Raw genomic sequence first — 14,435 nt, forward strand, 5'->3', positions numbered from 1 at the left:
CATTCATCATTCAGTTCACCGATGTGAGTGGCACCGGGGGCAAAGGGTGAAGTGTCCGGCCCAAGGACACAACGGCAGCGATTTTGGATGGTAAGAGGCGGGGAGCAAACCTGCAACCCTCAGGTTTCTGGCACGGTTGCTCTACCCACTACGCCATGCCGCCCCATAAATATAGCTAAAGTATGCCCACACCCAGGGTGGAGGTGCTTCTAAGTTATTAATCTTTGCCTCTATGGCGGAAAATAAACGACATTTCTTACAAGTAATATCATCACGGGAGAACAGGAGTGGTCTTATATTCGGATCAGTTCATAAAACACACTACAAATGAATGTACAGAGACTAACATCTATCTTTTCATAGCCATTACTGTTTTAAATGTGTTTATGCTGACTTGTAAATGTAATAATGGAACAATTTCGATGATAGTGGGGGCCGTTAAATCTTTTTTTGTCGTTAAAAAAAAAAAAACATGTCACAGTGATATGACACATGCCATTCTAAAACTTTCATTCAATATTAGACCGGAAAAACAGACTTGGGAGGTGATAGGATTGTGGGAGGAGGGGAGACATTTGCTATGCCCCCGGCACTGGCAACCCACATTACACCCCTGGGAGACACTCGCACACACTCCAACACAAACACAAGCTGCGCTAAGGTCAGCGATGACAAAACGTAAACAATAAAACATGGCGATCCTGGAAAGACTTTCTAATGTTACAACAGGAAATGGGAAATGACTAATAGTAATGGTACTGAAGATAATGGAGCTAATATTGTGTCTTTCTCCTCCACAAAGTGTATGAAATGGCCCCAGAGGTGCACTCTGTGGAGTGTTACAGGGCACACTGCATGGCTGGCATGGCGCCACCATGCACGGCATGCTCTGTAATCCGTAAAGGGGTTCACTTAAGGTTCGGGTTCTTCCCCCATGAACACGTTGGTTAGTTTTTCCTCACCCGGGGGAACTGCCGTGCTAAGATTCTCTCTCCCTGCTGCAGAAATATAAATAGGTGGTGGCAGAGCTGGAGTAATGACCAAATGTTATGTGCATTATTAATAGAGGTTAATATATCTTGTTCTTTTCTTTATGGCACCCTAACAATGATCCTTCCCATCTTTCTTTTTATTTGTGGAAGTAAAATTAGTATCCAAGGAACATTCAGGTAATTCCTTTTTTTTACAACACCTCTAGGCAAAGTGTCGGATGAGTCTGGCATTCCTTGTGAAATTGACGTGGCTGATATTTAAGCTCACATTATCGCTTTTATGTTTTGATAAAGATAGATTTTAACATCATCGTCAAATAAAAAGGCCTTAACTGACACTTGTAGTCACAGGCCATAACATTAGGTATACTTTATCTCACAATGGTGAGCGCACCACTCATATTTTAGCAATTATTACAATGTATCTTCTTGAGGCACAATACTATATTATACTACAGCATGGATAGCAGGGATACTCAACTAAATAAGTTTAGGGGCCAATTTTTAAATAGCTAAGGACCTAGGGGGGGTGTCTATTGGTTTTGTCAAAGATACAGAAGCACGTTGCTGTTTTTAAGGACCATCTGCAAAAAAGCTTGTCGAAGATCATTTCTATGACAGCACTCTCGTGTTGTTAAGAAAAACTCTCTAACAAGTTTATTAGGGACCGCAATGTCCCTTTGGGACAGAAGACCCTATTGTAATTGTAAGGTTTTATTTTTTATTTTATTTTATTATACCGTAATTTGTAATTTGACCCCCTTAACATGCTTCAAAACTCACCATATTTGACCCACACATCAAGACTGGCGAAAATTGCCATCTAATAAAAAACCAAACCCCAAAACTCAAAATTTCGCTCTAGCGCCCCCTAGGAAAAAACACAGACAAAACTGCTCCTAGGAAGAAAACTCGGACAAAACTGCCTGTAACTTCCAGTAGGAATGTTTTAGAGAAATGAAACAAAAACCTCTATGTTGGTCTCACTTAAACCTACATTTCATATATTGACAACCCCCAGTAAAAATCAACAGGAAGTTTGCAATTCCCCCTTCAAAACAAAAGTTTTGTAAAAACCGGTCACCTTTTTTCAAACATTATCTCCTCTGAGCGCGTTTGTCGTGTCGGCTTCAAACTAGCACAGGGGAGAGATTGAACCCTTCTGATTAAAAGTTGACGAAAGAGTTTTAATTACTGCTCCGGTTTGGATTTTAAGTGCCGTCAAAATCGGTCCCGTCCATCGCTGCTTGCAGCTTTAATTTTAACTATACTTGCGGGCCACCACTTGAATAGCCCAAATGATGAAAAAGAGAGGACCTAAAATTGAACCTTGAGGAACACACTAGTATAACTAAAGAAGTTAATAGCTGCATTTGAATCTATACATCTAAACAAGCTACAGCAACACCTTGGTTACATAAATCACATTACAAATTTTATAAAAAAAAAAAAAAGGAGAGGACTTAAAAGGGAATGTTATGTAAATCCTAATTTTAAATCTGGCCCCCGTGCCGCTGTTTGAATAGCACTGAGTCAACAAAGACAAAATTGTCTAATTATATGCCAACACTGGTGAGTAAGAAGATAAGTGTGTCTTGCATGGTCAGGGGCTGCATGAGTGCTGCCTGCACGGTGGAGCTGCGGTTCATTGAGGACTAGCGATTAGGATTAACTATTTCACATGGCAAGTTCGACACCACAATACCTGGTAGTTACAATCAAACAGCTGGTGTGTAATAAGTACAAAACTTACAGTATAAATATTTTGTATGACTCAACATAAGACTAGACTGGCAAATTCAGCTTAATGGCAAAGACTACTTCCTGGTTAAGGCAACACACCGTAGCCGATACACTTGTGCCATCTAACGTCATGGACTTGCAACTCCATGCAAAGTCTACTATATCAGGAATTCCTAACCTTTTTGAACTCGGGTCCCAACTTTTCCACAACAAAGGGCCCCGGGGCCCATTCAAATATTAGCACTGAATTAGTATTCTTACTCTGATTTTAATTATAACTAACCTACTTACAGTTTAACAAGATAAACCTTGTCAAATGATATGAAACCATGTGTTAATCACAAAGATTGTTATCAAGGTTTATGTCAGGCTGATTAGAAAAGTAATTACAATCAAATATACTGCAAAAGACGGGACTCATAAAAACTGATGACAATTAAATAAATGATTTTACGTAGTGGTAAAATAAATACATTCTGACTAAATTAATAAGAGCTAATAATAATAATAATAATAATAATAATAATAATAATAATAATAATAATAATAATAATATATGCTTCTTAAATAAACTCAATAAAGTTTAAGTGCAAATGAAAATACAACTCCACCACTTTTGTCGTAATTTTTGCGCTTAAAAAACTTTGCAAAATCTTAAGCACTATACAAGTATAACCCATTTAGCTCCAGACTTCTTTTGTTTGTTTAATATTATCATTACTGCCATCTGAGACTCAGATGTGTAAGAAAACAAGACACACAAACTGGACATCATAGTTATTATAATGTGTTAAATATTATTCATTTATTTTTATTTTTATTAAACAATTAACATGTCAAGGGACACGCGGTAGAAAATGGATGGATGGATTATTACCAGGAATTGGTACCTTATTGATTCAAATGTGAACGGTACCCATTCTACTTATGTCTTCAGCTGTTTAAACAATAATGGCTGTGTACGAACTCGCAGTTCCATGTCTCTAATATTGTCACTTGAGAAGATACAATAAAATACATGTTGAAATGCGAGGGGTATTCTCACAGTGCTTCAGCGGTCACAAGATGGACAATTGCCATGACGGATTTTTAAAAACAACAAACTCGCTCCTCTTTTATAAACATCAGATTCAGATTTGGACTGACGAAGCTGCTTCCTAGAAAGAGCGTACGAGTCTCCTCTGCAACACATCAACTTCTTGTCTTCCTCCTGCTGGCTGAGTCTGTTCCTCTATACACTCTTGGCCTATATCCGCTCCTATTGTATAATGCCCCAGTCTGCTTTCTGTCATGCATTCCCTTCTTTTGACCCCGCCGCCGTTATCCGCACTCTCGTCTTCTTCGCTCTCTCTCTCGCTCTCTCTCTGTCCATCCCCATTTGCACCCCTCCTGATCATACTGCAGCTCCATGCCACTTCGACAACACACCGCAAAGCGCCACTGCAGCCCTTTAATGAGGAGAAGTTGCAAAACCATGCAGTCGACTTAATGCAACGCTTTCAAAAGCAGAGCTACAGTTACATTATTGCAAATATGTATTTAGAATAATAACAGAATGCAGTTTTTATTGGAGGATATGTTGTAAGCCCTCTAGTCCCCCCGGCCAATGGACATACCAACCCTGATTCGCCCCGTCTTGCCTTCTTCCCTGAAGCATGACAGAACAAGACGTGCTGCTGTAACACAATAGGACTTTCATTTTTTTTTTGTTGGTATAGAACAGCAAACAAACACGCACACACGTAGACAGACAAACACCCTGGGGTCACTGCACACGACGGGCCTCACAGTGGGGCCATTGTTTGGAGCAATTTAAAGAAGTGCTAGCACGCAGTTTACTGTGTGGAATAATGTGTGGACAACAATTGATATTTGCACTTAACCCATAAGAAAGGCATCTTTCAGTTCAAGACCCACATTAAAAGTTTTCACCATGTGTTGCTGTGATACTGATGTATAAAGTCTTATTCCAATTATGAATTTTGCATAAAATATGCCTAAAATCAAGGTTCATGTAAGTCAGGGGTGGGCAATTAATTTTTACCGGGGGGCCGCATGAGCAACCTGAGCACTGCTGGAGGGCCACACCGACAATATTTCAATTAAATTTTGCTCAAATTATTTTTGATATACCGTAAGATAAATAATAATAATAATAATTTCATTTAACCTAACTTAACTTTATACAAAAGCAGATTGCTTTTGATGGTTTTATTTTTAACACTGTCTTACACTACACTTCCTGATGTATAATACAATGCAAAAATGTCCATTTCTGTCACTTTATCCTGCATCCTCTTTAAAAGTCCAACATATTTCCCCGTCAGATTTCGATCAGGGAATGTCATTGTGGGTCTGTGAAGCCCTTTGAGGCACTTGTGATTAAGGGCTATATAAATGGCATTCGATTGATTTGACTGAAATACGGTTATAAAATTATGCTATAGAAATGAATTTTATTTTTACAGGAAATATGTGCAAAGTCATCAGCAAATCCTACACTTTTTTTTTTTTTTCGTGTGAAGCACACCACAGAAGAAAACCATGTGTGTTGATGTGCATGTCCTGGCTGCTCAGTACCACATAGTCAATATTGCTTTGCTACTATATACTATATACATTTGTTTGAAAAAGCCCCAATGGTTAACTCCTTTATACACGTGTATGACCGTTAACAAGGAATTGCTGGTATTCCGACCTGTGACTTATTCCCGGAACCAGTGGTCAACCAAGCCAAGATAGCAGTTGTACCGCGCGCAAACTCTTTGAATACAAAAGAGGCTTAAATCTTCCTGCAAAATGCAGACACAAGCAAAAAAGTTGACTATGCAATGGAATAGATCCTTATACTTTATCAAAAAAAGATTTGTCGAGTTAAAGGATTATACGCCAGTTGCGTTCTCAGACATATGGAACTATTGTGCTCCAGACGCCATTCTACACGACAAAACAGATGGAAACTTGGAAAAGCACGGAGGTCTACAACTTCTTTGTGTGTGGCTGGGTCAAAGAAACTGGTATCATGCCTTGTTTTTGCTCGGGTAAGGTTGCATTTCATGATTTAACTCCACGTCTACTGTCATGTCTGTTGCTGTTGCACGCGCCGTTTACAAGTAGCGTGTTTTTCCCCGTCTTTATGAAAATATAACTATAGATGTCAACATTGTGTATGTGCTGGAAGCCTTATTCATGATTGTTGTCCTTGGTAAAACTTAACTCTTTTAGTATTGGCTGACATTTGCTTTCTTTTATTTAGACTTGCCGAGTTGGTGCTTTACAAGACACTCGTAGCAAACATGTGTTGAAGAAATACGAATAATATCAAGATAATACTTAAATAGGAAACAATGAACGTTAAAAGTACATCAAACAAACCTTTAACGGAGTGATCACTGCAAACTCATGCATTCTTCCACTGTGCTCCCTGAGACTACAGTGTGAGTTCCATGCTTCTCGTAGCTTCGTGAAATCTTGCACTATTTCTCCCTTTTTAATTACCTCTGGAGGAACTCTGAAGAAATGTTCATCTTTTCTGCAATTTAAACGATTTGTACAGCCGAAAGCATTTTTTCTTCGAGAAAGGTTAAATGGCGCCTCGTACCCATTGAAAACCGAGCTAGCTTGACCACCACCAGTATTCACTGGGCGGGACGTGAGCCGGACGTGACGTCAGTAACATCCCAGCAATACATGTTACATAAAAAAACACTTTTTACTGATGCTCACAGTTTGACATTGGAACTGATTATTTAAAATGATATTATTTCTTATGGTATAATATCATTCCCTCACGCCACACGGGCAAGAAATGTCCTCCTATATCTCTTTACCTTCAAAGGTGTTCACGCTCATGTCTCATTTGCGACTGGGCGCGCATGCTTTTGTAATATGATATTTACTGTAATGCCAATGGATGTGGTGCACCTGTGCATGCATACGTGAGTGAGTATGTATATATATATATATATATATATATATATATATATATATATATATATATATATATATATATATATATATATATATATATATAGTACAGGCCAAAAGTTTGGACATACCTTCTCATTTCAATGCATTTTCTGTATTTTCATGACTATTTATATCATAGATTGTCACTGAAGGCATCAAAACTATGTGAAATGAAAACCATTTCAGGTGACGACATCTTGAAGCTCATCTAGAGAATGCCAAGAGTGTGCAAAGCAGTAATCAGAGCAAAGGGTGGCTATTTTGAAGAAACTAGAATATATAACATGTTTTCAGTTATTTCACCTTTTTTTGTGACGTACATAACTCCACATGTGTTCATTCATGGTTTTGATGCCTTCAGTGACAATCTACAATGTAAATAGTCTTGAAAATAAAGAAAACACATTGAATGAGAATGAGTTATTTGAATGACTCTTACCATAATATGTTACGTTAACATACCAGGCACGTTCTCAGTTGGTTATTTATGCGTCATATAACGTACACTTATTCAGCCTGTTGTTCACTATTCTTTATTTATTTTAAATTGCCTTTCAAATGTCTATACATGGTGTTGGGTTTTATCAAATAAATTTCCCCCAAAAATGCGACTTATGCTCCAGTGCGACTTATATATGTTTTTTTCCTTCTTTAATATGCATTTTCGGCAGGTGCGACTGATACTCTGGTGCGACTTATACTCCGAAAAATACGGTATATATATATATATATATATATATATATATATATATATATATATATATATATATATGTATGTATAGAGTTTCACCTTCGCATGTAGCTTTGCCTTCAGAAGACATTTCGGCAAACAGGTGCTCTCCCGCCAGGGACTGCCACTTGACTTCTTCATCTCTAAACCGCGATATTTGATTTCAAAGTTCGCAATTAAACGTGGGAGCTGTCGCCATCCTTGAATGTTGCATACAAATCTGTGTAATGTTTCCGTGTCAGCAGAAGGCATGTCATCTAGATGGGAATCTCAACTGGATGTGGTTGGCTTCTTATCTGTTTGCTGGCAATGAGACCTGCATGTTGTTTTTTCTGGCACAAAGAGCCTTTTCATTATTTGCAAAGATCTGCTACTGCAGTGGCGCTGCCGACTGTAAACAATAACAGGTCGGATAAAAAGAGCGAAGAAGGAGCGAGCTCTGCGCCTCAGTGAGCATACAAGGGCACTGAGTGACGGCTAGACTCCATTCGCTTCCTTTTTTTTCTCCTCCTCGGCGGCCACAGCTCGCCTCTCGTGTCAGAGAAGGATGTCTACAGAAATGAGCCCGCTGCCAAGGTCAGCAAGGAGAGTGACGATATCTCCACTGTGGTGCGTAAAGAGGAACTTGCTCATTCCATCTCTCTCTTGAAAAAGAGTAAAACACGATCAGTATGTTTTGTCAGCAGTAGCACGGATATGTCATCACGCATGCTTGCTTGGAAAAATACAAAACACCATACTGTATCATAAGAACATCGCTTCCTCTCTTTTACTACAGCGGCAAAGTCCTAAAATGTTATTATAGTCAGGTCAAAGGGGGAAACTTGAAAAGAAAATAATCATGCTGTAATAACATCAGGAGAAAAACAATGTTTCCATGTTACAAGGATAGAGTTGTAGTATTACAAGACCGAAGTCACATTTAACGTAGGAGCGTTGGGATATTTCATAGGAAAAGCCATAATTTTATAAAAAATACATTGTTTAAGAGGATGAATAAAGTATAAAGAATATAGAATAAAGTTAGAATAAAGTTGTACGGTTGTCATTTCCATGGAAATAAAGTTAATATTTTGCAAAACATAATGTCATAATGCTGCAAAAAAAATGTTTTTTCCTATTTTATAGGAAGAGGGCTGTAGTTTTACAAAAAAAAGTGCAATGAAACAAGAACAAAGTATATTAACCAAGTTGTGATTTTTCAAGAAAAAAAAGTACCCAAATAGATATATTTCTATATTTTGTAGGAAAACAACATATTAATGTTATGAGGATAAAAGAGGTACATATATCTTTTTAACAAGTAAAGTGAGAATATTTTTATAGTATATATGTTGGATTTTTTATCGCTATATTAGTCTATTTATACCTGCATTGTTCTTTCCACCCTTACACTTTCCATCATTGTAACTGAGCTACTGTGTTGAACAATTTCCCTTGTGGATCATTAAAGTTTGTCTAAGTCTAAGTCTAAGTCTAATGAAGAAATAAAAGCCACAATAGCACAAAAATAGTGTCGTATTATTACGGGAAAAAAGTTTACTGTCAATATTATGGGAATAACGTTGCAATTTTAGAAAGAATGTCATCACTTTGTCTGGAAATGAAAACGTTTTTGGAGAAAACATCTGTAGAAAAATGTAAATAAAAATTACATTGGTATTAACATTTTACCAAAGTAGTGTTATTTTTTTAAATGAATAAAATCAATTTACAAAAACTTGTAAATAAAGTTGAAATTTCTAAACAATTTTCCAGCAGCAAAATATCATTAAGATACGAAATTACTAAAATACTAAATAATAGTCTTTTTACAGATAAACTACATATGTGATGAGAATAACATCGACGTCCCACTGGGGTGAGTTTTTCCTTGCCCTTATGTGGGCTATACCGAGGATGTCGTTGTGGCTTGTGCAGCCCTTTGAGACACTTGTGATTTAGGGCTATATAAATAAACATTGATTGATTGATTGATTGATTGAATAGCTGAAATAACTTTAATTATTGAAGAAGAAAAAAAACGCCGCAACGTTACATGAACACGATTGTATTTTTGGGGGGCAAAATGATGCACATTTTAGGAAAAAAAAGTCATGACATTCAGAAATTAAAGCAGTATTTTGATACTTACAAGAAAAAGTCATAACTTTTATAGTGATTTTACGAGTAAAAACACAAATGTGCCTTAAAAAACCACAACAAGAGTAAAGTTGCAATCTTCGGGAGAAAAAAGGTTGTAAGATCACAAACATTGCACATAACATTGCAACTTTACAGGGACTGTTTTTTTTTTTTGCTTTAAGTGAAGTTGATGGAATTCCACAAGAATTAAAGTCAGAATGTTTGAAATGAAAAGAAAAAAGTCGGGATATTATGAACGTTTTCAGTTTCGGTCAGAGGAGATGTTTGTTTCCTGCCTTTAGATAAAGATTGTTAAGGGTCTAATGCAGAGGTCGGGAACCTTTTTGGCTGAGAGAGCCATGAAAGCCAAATATTTTAAAATGTATTTCCGTAAGAGCCAAATAATATTTTTTAACACTGAATACAACTAAATGCGTGCATTTTTAAGTAAGACCAACATTTTTAGAGTATAATAAGTATCTTATTCTTTTTAATAACATTGTTATTCTGAAGCTAACCAATAATAAATAAAATACTTCTTACCATTAATGCGACTTCTTGAACAGGTGCGGTAGAAAACGGATGGATGGATTAAAATGCATGAGAATGTTTTATATTTTGAACGTTATTTTTAACACTGTGATTACCAGCTGAATTATTCATTACTTATCGTGTTAAGCAATGTCAGCTAAGATTTATCTGAGAGCCAGATGCAGTCATCAAAAGAGCCACATCTGGCTCTAGAGCCATAGGTTCCCTACCCCTGGTCTAATGAATAAACACTTGATACTGCTGACGTTCCTTTGTGAAAAATGTGGACTTTTCTTCTAGTCACGGTCAGCACTGCAGACAAGCTGTGGTGTGCATTGTTGCCACTCAGACAGCCGATAGCGACACATCCTTGCTTGTACAGAAGCAAAAAGCACATGACTTATATCCGCTCCACTTGTGCAGCCAATAGCAATATCACACACCACTACATAAACTGAACAATCAGCCGTTATTAAGAGTTTTTCAGCGACTACGCTCAATCAAAGATGGACACTTTTTGACAGATCTCAGCTGTGTTTTCGATCGTGTATTGCGAGGGGTTAAAGTGACTACCGTGTTTGTGATGCCCACTTATGATTGGCAGGAGAACAAAGTCCGAAACAATGCCAGTACTTACTGCTTTGGACGTTTATAGTGCCAGTGGAGTTGTCCTTTCCCAGCAGGTTTTCCACCACACATGTGTAATTCCCAGAATCCCCCAGTTTCGCTCTGTTGATCTGCAGTCTGGAGTTTTTCCTGTGGGAGACAACACTCGCACAGCTGAGTCAGGGGAATCTGGACAGGGAGGAAGCGACATGGAAACGCGGCCAGGCAGACCACAGGACAAGAGGACGCATGGCAACGGGCCTCTGCTTTGATAGGAAGGCATAGGTGCTGATTAGGGAGTGCATAGAATAATACTTAACACAGCGCATGGAGGTCATTAAGGTTCCCAAATATCTTCCATCTTTGTCAGCTTTAAAAAAAAAAAAATACTGCTGCAGTTCAACGTATCTCAGTGTCTTTTTCTTGTACCTAATTCACCTGCTCCTATCGTATTAATTGCATCATTGTTATTATTAGCCACGCAGACACAGAATGGAATAGGAGCATGAATTATTCAGAGTGCAGGGCTCAGTGCTGCCACTTTGACTCGGTGGTGAAAATGGTACTGCAGCTATTTTAAATCTAAGAAAGCCTCTCTAGAGCAGTGTTTTTCAACCCTTTTTGAGCCAAGGCCCATTGTTTTTCATTGAAAAAATCCCGAGGCACACCACTAGCAGAAAACATAAAAAAAAAATGAAACTCAGCAGCCGATATTGACAATAAAAAGTTGTTCTCGCAATTGTTGGATATGAATTCAAACCATAACTAACCATGCATCACTATAGCTCGTCTCAAAGTAGGTGTACTGTCACGACCTGTCACATCACACCGTGACTTATTAGAGTTTTTTGGTGTTTTACTGTGTGTAGTGTTTTAGTTATTGTCTTGCGCTCCTATTTTGCTGTTGATTGTCATGTCATGTACGGATGTACTTTGTGGACGCCGTCTGCTCCACGCGCTGTAAGTCTTTGCTGTCGTCCAGCATTCTGTTTTTGTTTCCTTTGCAGCCAGTTCAGTTTTAGTTTTGTTTTGCATAGCCATCCCTAAGCTTCAATGCCTTTTGTTTATTTTTGGTTTAAGCATTAGATACCTTTTTACCTGCACGCTGCCTCCCGCTGTCGTCTGTATGTTGTGATCACGACAAACATGTCCCCGACATCCACAAAGCAGTTAGCTACCGGCTGCCACCTACTGATATGGAAGAGTATTATACGGTTACTCTGCCGATCTCTAGAGAGCACAGACAATAATTACTGGTTTGCAAAATAACCCAATTAGGAGAAATTACATAATTTCCCATGGCACACCAAACAATATCTCACGGTTGAAAAACACTGCTCTAGACGATGAAGACCTATTTAGTGTGTCTCACCTATGAGGCGCCAGGAGACTAAAGGGTGTTGTGGCAGCTTGAGAAAATTAAGAAACCTCCTATGCTAACTTTTACATTTTTATTTCCTAAAGTGGGGGCAGCACGGATGGACCAGGGGTTAGTGCATGTGCCTCACAATACGAAGGTTGTGGGTTCGATCACCGGGCTCCGGGTTTCTCTGTGTGGAGTTTGCATGTTCTCCCCGTGATTGTGTGGGTTCCCTCCGGGTACTCCGGCTCCCTCCCACCTCCAAAGACATGCACCTGGGAGGTTGATTGGCAACACTAAATTGGCCCTAGTGTGTGAATGTGAGTGTGAATGTTGTCTGTCTATCTGTGTTGGTCCTGTGATGAGGTGGTGACTTGTCCAGGGTGTACCCCGGCTACCGCCTGAATGCAGCTGAGATAGGCTCCAGCCCCCCCCCCCCCCCCCCCCACCCCACCCCAAAAGGGACAAGCGGTAGAAAATGGATGGATGGATAGTTCCTAAAGTTAGCGGGTAAACAAAGTCTGGAGTGAGCAGTAAACGCCATAAATATACTTCAGAATTGTATGTTTTTGATATAAGTTGATAAAACGGATAGATATTAACGTTGTTGTTTTTTTGGTTTTTTTGTTTTTTAACACATTTCTACAAATTAATGAAATAATAATAGCAATAGTGCAACAGTTATCAAGTAATAGTTTCATAAAATAATAATAAAAATAAAAACAATAACATTAAGTACAATAATTATATACAATAATACATAAAATGATAAATGTCCAAAAAATAATAATAATAATTTCAAAAAACGGTGTTGATAAGTGTTTCATTATTACTTTATATTTTCATATAATACTAAATAATATTATTATTATTATTATTACAGTTAATAATAATAATAATTATATATTTTAACAATAATATAACAATATTAATAATAATAATAATAATGTATAAATGTACATAAATGTTATTTTTTAATTAAGATTCAAAGATTTAAGTAGCACAATTTTAGGCAAAATACCATTCAATGTACTATTTAATCCAAAACAGACACTACATGTTGGAAATATATTCATAAAACAATATTGTAAAATAATAGGTGCAACAATTACTTTTCCCACAAAACAATAGTGCAACAGTTATCAAGTAATAGTTTCATAAAATGATAATAAAAATAAAAACAATAACATTAAGTACAATAATCATCAAATGCTTTGTTCCTAAAATAACAAATGTCCAAAAAAAAAAAATTTTTTAAAAAACGGTGTTAATAAGTGTTTCAATATTACTTTATAGTTTCATATAATACTAAATAATATTATTATTATTATTATTATCACAGTCAATAATAATTATAATAATATATTTTAACAATAATATAACAATATTATTAATAATAATAATAATAATAATAATAATAATAATAACAATAATAATAATAATAATGATAATAATATATAAATGTACATAAATGTTATTTTTCAATTAAGATTCAAAGATTTATGTAGCAGAGTTTTAGGCAAAATATCACTCAATGTACTATTTAATCTAAAACAGACACTACATGTTGGAAATATATTCATAAAACAATATTGTAAAATAATAGGTGCAACAATTACTTTTCCCACAAAACAATAATAATAATGATTACAATAACTGTTATTGTAATTGTTATTTTAATTATTATCGTCATTGTCATTATAACCTTTTTTTTTTTTTTTTTTACAAAACAGGAAAATTCAAATAATGATAACAATAACAATAACAATAATGATGATGATAATATTTATAACAATCATGATCATTTACACATATATATACAAATAGTAGAATAAGGAATATCAATGTAGCACTATTTCAGGCAAAACACTACTCACAGTAATGTGACATATCTCTAAAAGAGAAAGGTGATAATTTTGTGGGGACAGAATGTGTTCTCGATGTTAATAAATGTTTGATACTCACTGGCTGTTCTTTATCCTAATTTTCTTGCCTTTGAGCTCGATGCCGTCTTTGAACCAGCGGTAGGTGGGGAGAGGGTTCCCCGTGGCCTCACACTTGACTGTGAGCTTGCTTCCCTCGTCCACTATTGATGGATTCTTCATTGGTTTTAACTTTGGAGCCGAAGCTATAGAGGAGAGAAAAAAAAAGAGAAACGTATGTCTTAGTGTGCATTTCTCAGCGGACACATTTTGACTTGCACAACTTATGCAACATTGTGTGTACGTGTTTTAGCACAAAAAAGGGAGTCACGGAGGCAGTAAGCAGCCAATTGTCCCTCAGTGGACCCAGCTAACAACTCTCTCATGTGGCCAGCAGATGTTGTCACCAGGGGCATTATCAAGTTGACGTCAAGCTAACAAAAACAGGTGGAATTGCA

General features: G+C 36.9%; 1 protein-coding gene across 1 annotated transcript in view; it reads right to left on the reverse strand.

The window, feature by feature from the left end:
* nrg2a (neuregulin 2a) overlaps window positions 1-14,435 on the reverse strand; it is a 236,168-nt gene that overhangs the window by 112,612 nt on the left and 109,121 nt on the right. The window contains exons 3-4 of the mRNA XM_072913761.1: window positions 14,021-14,183; window positions 10,727-10,845 (exon numbers count right to left, since the gene is read on the reverse strand). Coding sequence (XP_072769862.1) covers window positions 10,727-10,845; window positions 14,021-14,183 — 282 coding nt within the window. The remainder of the gene's footprint in view (window positions 1-10,726; window positions 10,846-14,020; window positions 14,184-14,435) is intronic.

The sequence above is a fragment of the Nerophis lumbriciformis genome, linkage group LG09 (assembly GCF_033978685.3).
Source record: "Nerophis lumbriciformis linkage group LG09, RoL_Nlum_v2.1, whole genome shotgun sequence".
NCBI lineage: Eukaryota > Metazoa > Chordata > Actinopteri > Syngnathiformes > Syngnathidae > Nerophis > Nerophis lumbriciformis.